The sequence below is a fragment of the Fulmarus glacialis genome, unplaced genomic scaffold (genome assembly GCF_000690835.1).
Source record: "Fulmarus glacialis isolate BGI_N327 unplaced genomic scaffold, ASM69083v1 scaffold25071, whole genome shotgun sequence".
NCBI lineage: Eukaryota > Metazoa > Chordata > Aves > Procellariiformes > Procellariidae > Fulmarus > Fulmarus glacialis.
Genome location: NW_009192495.1, coordinates 1,558 through 9,953, shown reverse-complemented (window position 1 = coordinate 9,953; position 8,396 = coordinate 1,558). Strand labels below are relative to the sequence as shown.

The 8,396-nt window shown below is 53.6% G+C and overlaps 1 protein-coding gene across 1 annotated transcript in view; it reads right to left on the bottom strand.

The window, feature by feature from the left end:
* Positions 1-7,414, bottom strand: part of FBXW5 (F-box and WD repeat domain containing 5) — a gene marked incomplete at its 5' end in the record, with an annotated part of 8,844 nt that extends 1,430 nt beyond the window's left edge. Inside the window, 5 exons of the mRNA XM_009587104.1 lie at positions 553-700; positions 3,538-4,024; positions 5,357-5,505; positions 6,433-6,607; positions 7,257-7,414. Coding sequence (XP_009585399.1) covers positions 553-700; positions 3,538-4,024; positions 5,357-5,505; positions 6,433-6,607; positions 7,257-7,414 — 1,117 coding nt within the window. The remainder of the gene's footprint in view (positions 1-552; positions 701-3,537; positions 4,025-5,356; positions 5,506-6,432; positions 6,608-7,256) is intronic.
* Positions 7,415-8,396: the final 982 nt, after the last annotated feature.

Below are 8,396 nucleotides of genomic sequence, written 5' to 3'. Positions count from 1 at the left end.
CTCACAGAGTCCCAGCTGTAAATGCGCAGTGCAGTCAGGCAGAGCAGGGACCAAGCAGTTTCTCTGGTCCTTAGCAAGCTGGCAGCTCAGCTCACTAAAATCCAGGCTGAAACATGGGAACACGTTGCTGAAACACTTCTTGACATGTTTGGAAAGGAAAGGGCCACCACAATTGGGAAGGTGGGCCCTAGGGGCTAGGTCAAGTCTCTTTAATCCCATTAAAACCAACTTCAAGGATGGTGGTGTATTGATCTGCCTCGGGAACAAGACACACTGGTGTGGGCAGCTCCTTCACTCTTACAAGGCTCCTTGCCTGACCCTATCCCTCAGCAGTGCAGAGGGAGGAAAGCATTCATGCTGAGATCTGGGGAGATGCTCAGGTGGTAACACATGACATCAGCACTGATGTGAAAGAGCAGAGCAGCCTGTGCAGGCACCCCGCTCCATCCACTACAGTCATTTCTTCTCCTGTTCACCCCACAAAGCCCCTGAGCAGCTGTCACCCACCCCCTGCAGTGCCTGAAACCAGCACTGCTGCCCCACCATGCTCACCTGTGGTCAGGGGAGAGGCCCATGCCAATGATGTGCCCGTGAATGTCGATGACGTGATCCAGTGAGTCAAAGAACTCATCCGAGCGCCTCTCTTCCCCAAGCACCGGCCCAGCAGTCGTCATCTGATGGGGCAGGATCCTTTTAATCCCTTGGGGAGAGAAAGCAGAATCAGGCGGTTCTGCAGGCTGCTGCCAGCAGACAGCGGGGCTGGTGGAAGTTCCCCAGGCTTCCAGAAGGGGCTTCCCTTAGTACTGCTAAGAAAGGAGAACTGGCTCGCTGGCTGAGGACCAGGACAGGGCTGCTGTCCCTGCCAGGCTCCTTCAAGCTCCCTCAAGTGGTGCTTTTGGCCAGGACGCTGCCCGTAAGTGACATGCTGGCGCATTCAATCCCAGCCAGGGAGGTGCCGAGCGCCCAGCTGGTGCAGCCACACCTTGTTTGCATCTGCTGGGTCTTCTCCAGGCTGGAGATTGCAGGAAACGGGCCCAGCCCAAGGATTCATTTAGGAGAAAAACCAGAGTGTCTCTTGGGCCAGCACAGCTTCCTTGTGCTTCAGAGCACGCTGCGGGCTGGGCTTGGCTGTGGCAGGGTTTTCCCCCACCACTGTCAAGCGTAGGTTGGGGTCAGCCCCAGAAAGCTCCAAGAACAGGGGTTTAAACCCGAACTGGGCTCAAGTGCTTTACAGCTTTTGAACTTCCTAAGGGAGACACGCGCTATGGGTAAAGCCCTGTCCCCTTCCAGCTCTAGACAGAGGTCCAAAACACAAAACATCCACAACAGCTTCCTGGAGGACTCCTATGAGCCTCAGCAGCTCTTGGGCACACATGGGCTTAATCCTCAGCGGGTCCAAAGGGAGCCAGAAGACAGCCCGTCCCATCACCCCTCTGAGCGAATCGCTGCCGAACACCCTTGATTTTAGCCCTCTCTCACAGACCAACAAGGTAGGGGTGACACCACACTGCACCTCAAGTCTAAGACCCTTCACAACATCACTGCATCTGAACCTGGGCAGCTCAGGACCTTCAGGACAGGACCTTCACTCTTCTACTGAACTGGCATTGCTCGCCAGCATCTTCATCCTCATTTCCACAGCACTACGCTCCCAGTTCCAAACTCAGCTACATGGCCCCCGCACACACAAGCCAGTGGAACAGGCAGCTTTGCCCATGACTCAAGCCTGCCACCAGCACAAGGGAGACAAGAGCTCAAAGGAAACTCCTGCAGAAGTGCTTGCGTGCTGCAGATCAGGCAAGATAGTGCCGATGCCCAGCAGCCGGGAGTGCGGCTCCCACCAGCAGCTCCAGCCCAGCAGCTTGGCGAGAGATGAGCACAACAGCGATCTCTTTCAAGTACCAGTTCCTTGGGGGCAGACAGCAGATGCACAAAGGCTGGTTCGACACACAAACCGATGGGCAAGCATAACACTTTGCAGTGACTCATGGCTGGGAGAGGAGCCGAGCCAGGGTTCATCCCTCCGAACAGCCAGTGCTGGCTGCCGGCCAGCGAGTCACTGGAGTTCAAAGGCACCCACGGCCCTGGGAGGCTGTGCTGGAAGTCGGCGGAGTCCAAAGGCAGGCGCCGCCTCTGTGCCACGCTTTGCCTTTGCTCGCTGCAGGCCCCAGCCTGCGAGGCAGCGTTTGCTCAGCCCAGCGGATCAAGACACAGGGCTGCTTACAGGGCTGAGTCAGGGCAGACCCCCCGCCACGCGTCCAGAGGCGGGCCAAGGTCCACCACGTCTGTCTGCAGACCCGGCCACAGACAGCAGCAGAGCAGAGCTACACTCAGTCCAGGTTGCATTCCTAACTTAAGTGGGCAAAGACCAAGTGACTCTCCTCCAACATGCCTACAGCTTTGGAAACTGCCTTTCCCTGCCTTATTGGGCTGTACTGGTGCAGGACCAAGTAACAGGAAGGTTAGAAGAGCCTGCAGCAGGAAAGCGAGGCTGTAATTACGCAAGCAGCAAAAGGAACTGAAACTGTCTGGCTTTACAGAAGTCTTCTTGCCTGGAAGCAGCTCTCCTTCCCTCCCCACATTTCTACTGATCTGTCTGGTCCTTTCCACTGAACTTCTCTGCTAGCTTTAGGGGCTTTTGAAGCAGCAGCCAGACTACCTGCTTCTGCTCATCACTGCACTGATTTCCTATAAATTCAGACTCTGCTAATCCCAGTGCCTCAACAAGAGAGCCCTGGATGAGCAAGGGAAGTGAGAATCCAGAAAAAGGTCACGGGCAGCACCATTGCCTGGCTTGGGCTGAAACTACAGCCCCTTGTACCCAACTGAGCAAGGAGGCTGAGTGCCAGTAAGCTGCCTGGGATCAGCTTACCATAGAAGCACCTGCTGGGGCAGCTAATAACACACCATGAAGCCTCTTCAGTACCAAAACAGAGGTGCCCAAGTGTCTCGCTGAGGCTGAAAGGCCTGATACAGGTTGATCACACACCGGGCAGTGGGGGAGGCAGGCGAGGCACAGGGGCAGGCAGGGCTCTGTCTCCCCAAGCTGAGGAGCACTGTACAAGCAACACATACGTGAACTCCAAGCTGCTCAAACTAGTCTTGCCCTGATGCCCTCTCCAGCCCCAGAAGACAACAGGACTGAGGCCCTTCCACACGCTCCTATCAGGGCAATCGCTGCCCTTCACCTCCACCCGCTTGTGTGCAACTCATGGCTGATGTTCTTAAGTCAGGAGTTCCTTCTTGATCTTCCGTTCAGCCCTCGTTACCACTTTCTTGTTTGGCCATGTGTCAAGCCTGGTAGGAACAAAACAACCCCCAGGCAAGTGTGTGCAGGGTGGAACCCCCTTCGGTGACCAGGGCATCTCAAAAGCCTCCCATATCAAGAATCCAGCAGCCTGAGCAAAACTGCAACTCACTCACCACAAACAGGCAGCAAATAAAACAGGTCTCTTCCAGATTCAAATTCAGAGCGTATAGCTGCAGCCCACAGCCCCAGGGAGGCTGGTGTGCCCTGGACTCAGACCACAGCCTTACCTATCTGGTGCGGGGAGTAGGTGAGGCATCCTGTGGTGAAGATTAAGTATTTTGTCTTGCTGTTGCTGTCCGTGGAGAGCAGGTTCAGCTCAGGCGGTTTAGTTCTGTTGCGTACAAACAGCTCAGCCACCTTCGTCTCCAACTCTGTCTCGGTCATGGCAGGCCTCACACGGCCCTCCATGATATCATCAAAGAGCTGCTGCAGCCCGTCCTCCGCTCTCACACCCCCATCATCCGGCAATTCCTGTACTGCTGGCTCCGGAGTCTGCTTGGGCTTGGCCTCCTCTTCCTCGCTGTCACTGCCAAGATCAAAGACTGGGCAGGTGGTGGTGGAGGAAGCAGCTAGCTGCTCCTCGTAGTCCAGGAGCAGGTCTGGGGAATCATACCGGCTGCAGTCAGCCACCATCACGGTCCGGATAGTGCTGGCATTCAGGTTCTGGATTTTGAACAGTCTCTTTACTACATTCACATTTTCAGACTCTATGCCCTGCAAGCAGAAGGGAGAAGTAAGCAAGAACCATCTCACTTCACTCCTACAGCTCAAACCAAGAGCCACCTGCCCAGACCTTGAGCCCCCACAGCAGACACCAGCCACGCACCGACCCCTCTTCACACTGCCATATGGAACACTAACCATCAGAACCGGCCCAAGAGGCTGGCCAGCTTTGTTGCACTCCTTCCTATCTTGGAGGTGGGCACACTGAGACAAAAAGCTCCTGTGGGCAGATGACTGCAGAGCTGGAAACACAGAGGCCGGGCAGCCTTGCCACCACCCCCTGGCCTGAGGTCATTAGCTGGCGCTGCTCGGAGCTTTACAAGAATTTCAGGAACAGGCCTCTCCCTCTGGCCTACAAGCAGCAGCAGCAGAGGACCTCCATGTTCCTGAAGTTTGCCTGTACCCCTCAGCAGGACCAGCCTGGTTATCTGCTCCCAGACACAAGCAGCAGGTCTCTTCCTGCCTAACTGCTCTGGCAGTCTGCGGCCGCACTTCAACATCCCCTGTCAAAGTGGGCAAGGTCCTTCCTCGCCTCTTGGAGATAGAAGAGTTAACGCCGTAGTGTCAGCGCAGCACAGAGATGCGGTTATGAGAAGGGTCTCTGCTACAAGAGGATTTCACCTGAGGCAAGCATCAATCGTTCATGTAAAAAACACAAAAACGCCAGGATGTGCAGCTGTGACGTTGAGACAGGGGCAAAACATGGAAGAGGAACACGTCGAAGCAGTACAAGTGCCAGAGAGTGAACAAGCAGCAAACAAACAGTCTAAGGCCAGCACACTCTGATCTCCAGGTCTCACCACAGCATAAGAGGCAGCACGTGGCCCACAGAAATGCCAGCAAGGACAGGCAGGGCTGAGCTCAGCCTCTCAGCTGCCTCCGGCTCCCAGGAACAATGCATTAAGCTGCCAAGTGGGAGAATGGCCACTGCTCAGATACATGCCAGACTACAGCCATCCCATGCCCAGCTTCATACTATCAAGGACCTCAGCAACCCTGCTGCGGTTCAACCACTCTCCTGTTGAGCAACGCATGCTCTAGGGCACGGCAGTCAAGTCCTCATTCCAATTAATGGGACAAGAGCTAATGGAAGCTGAGGGTAGAGTTGGAATATGGCAATGGCTGCCACAACACTAGTGTGGAGAAGCCTTACGCAAGGGTTGCCTCAAGCTCAAGATCCTGAGGGCAAGTCAGAGGAGACAAACAGGGAGGACAGGAGGACTGGGCCATTATTCCCCACTCACACCTCCTCCGCAGCTTTTCCTCCCCCAGGAGCCAGCAGGAAGCTACACTGCCTGTGGAGCTGGAACAAAGGCACCTCACCTGGAAAGCGTTGTTCAGCCACAGCACAGAACAGGAGGTTATACGCCCAATCCGATGCAGATTGCCAGATATCAAGTTGGTTTCATTCAGCCAGCAGCCAAACACATCATAGGGTTTATTCCTCACCCTGGAAAGCAGCGTGAAGTTCTCTGGAAGGGAGGAGAAACACGAACGTGAGGAGAAACACAAACGTGAGGTGATGGCTCCCAGCAAGGACTCTGGAGAAACCATGGCAGAAGACATGGGGAAATGGACTCAAGTCTCCGCAGGAGAGACACTGATGCAGCACCTCCACTGCAAGCTGAGCGGACACTGACCGACCACCATCCGGCTTCCAGTCACTACTATGCAGATAGATTATTTCTCTCTTCTACAGAGATGTGTGGGGAGAGCATGCACAAGGGAAACCAAAATAAAAGGGCAGCCAGATGGAGCCAGACCAGAGAGTAATCTAACCTCACAGCCCTTCTCCGAGCGTGGCCCAAAGCAGACACCCCAAGGACAAGAACAAGTCAAACACGTACAGAACTTCTTCACTCCCGCCCCTGGGGCTCAGGGCCTTTCTGAGCAAGACAGCTGTGCATTTAGCAGCACTCCTTGATTTTTGGCACAGTGGGACTGTAGCACTGAGATAGCAAGAGATAATGCAGTTGGGATTAGCGAGTTTCACAGAACTGCAGCAGAAGAGGTGAAACAGACCCAGACGAATGCACCTCAGAAAGCCATATGAAACCTTAGGGTGGGACTAGCACCACCTGAGTCAGAAGTGGTGGCTTCAAGACAACAGGTAACACGGATAACTCTCACCTTGCCCAGACTGTCACTTAGAACAGAAGTTAAACAAGAATAAATACATGCCACACTGCCTTTAGGTGATGACATCGTGACCAGAGCAGAGTTAAGGCTATCCGGAAGGTTTACCCTATGAAACTGCAATTGGGATCCCTTTGCACAGATGGTGGAAGGCAGGACAAGCACAGGTCAAGGCCACTGCACACCCGAAGAGGAAGGGAACCCCAGCACCCACCATTTCAGACCTCCCAGGAAGCCCCAGTGAAGGCAAGGGTGGTATTTACCCATGCTGATTACGGCAATCTCTCCCGACGAGGAGTTGTGAGGCCCCACAAAGACACCTGACACCAAAAGGAGAGAGTCATCGGAGTTGAACTGGGAGAACTGTGTATAGCTCCAGTTGTATGGTCTCATGTTGGAGCTGTGCTGCAGGGAGATGTCCAACTCATTGCTCCAGATCTACAGACAGATGGACAAACAGTCAGGAAGCTGTTGAGAAGCCTGAGAGCGGGTCCACTTTATCTGTGCTGCCAGCACTCACCAGGACAAGAAAAAAAAAAAAAATATTGAAGACCCTATTTAACTGCCTCCCAGTCCCGATTCCCCTGTCAATTCCTCTGACAGAAGACGGCCAACAGCTTCCGAGAGCAGCTAAATGCAGGACTGCTTCTCCATCAGCCAGCGGAGAAGGTGTTCAGGCAGTGAATGGTACTGTCACAGCTGGACTTTTCAGCATGTTCAGAGAGATTTCTCCCAAGACAACCACTCATGTAAGACAACTTCTGCAGTGGATCATTATCTCCACAGTCTTTGTTAGACCCACAGCACAACAGGACTGATTTGCACCTAGAAAGCAGCCAGAGACAGGAAGGCACCTCGGCCACCTTCATGCAGGCTGGACCTGGAATCCACAGTCCTCAAAGCTAAATTTGCAAGAGTCATTAGTTCTGCGGCTTTGAGAACAACTCAGCATCTGCTGGAATCGGCCTAAGTCCAGGGACACCTGGTCAAACCTCTCCTCTCCACGGACTTCCTAAAGGCTGCTCTCACAGCTAAGCCCCACTAAATCAAGGCTGGAAGGGTTGTGCAGGGGAGGCTGCCACTTTACCTTGACAGTACAGTCTTTGGAGCACGATGCAAACAAACAGCCAGAGTGGGAGAAGCTGAGGTGCAAAACCTGGTCATTGTGCTCCTTCAGGGCCTGCACTTCCACACAAGGGATTGTGTCGTAGAGCCTCTGGAACTCGTCATACCAGGAGACGGCAGCTGTAACACACAAGCAGGGATATGGGACAGGAATGTAAGTGGAGGGAAGTGACAGACCTGAACTAAACATGGCAGCCGCAGAATCAGTCTAATAAAGCACAATCTTGACTGCTGCTAGCAATGCCAGGAGCTCTGCTGGGGCCACCATCCCTACAGCTTCAGCCGAGTTAGCAGGGCTTAACATTTTTCTCAGTAGCTTCCCCACTCCCCCACATAAAAAAAAATCTTTTCTTCCGGTAAACACACAACTCCGCACCGTACCACTACTTTCTAAACGAGTACAGCCACTGCAAGAAACATCCAGGGCATAGCTGTCAGCTATCTAACAAAAGCCTTGCTCAGGACAAAACAGCCATCAGAACTGCAGACGTGCTCCAGCACAATGCAAACAAATCTATCATGTGATGAGAGGGAAGCTGCTCCTCAGGGTACCGGGCTCTGCTCTGATTATCTTTATCTTGTCTAACACAGAATTAAGAAGGTTCCAGAAAGCATATGAGACCAAGAAAAAAACATCTCCATGAGATAACAGACTAGGGAAAACAAGAGAGAAGAACAGGAGCTGGATGTAGCGTGCCAGGACAGAAGAGGAGCCCTGCAGAAGAAGAGTCTGGAGCACACTTGCAGAAGTCACACTGATGGCCAATAAAGAGACAAATAAAGAGGATTTTTAATGAAGTGTCCAGGAAGGCAGCCTACAGACTTCTTGCAGCAGCGAATCCCGAGGAAGCAAAGAGGATTAGACATGTATATGGATAAGGGCCAACTTCCCTAGTTACATTGAGCAGGACTGAAGCTTTTTTTGGAACTCGCTGCAGCCCAGGAGGTGCCTGCTCCTGCCGGCAGGGAGCAGCTTGCTGCCAGGACATCCCACCATTCCTCACTAGGCAGGGGGCTTCATCCCCCTCTGAAGCTCCCTGTTCTCACCCACCTGGCTGGGAAACAGTCCGGACAGATCCCATCTGGCCAAGCAACGCCAACA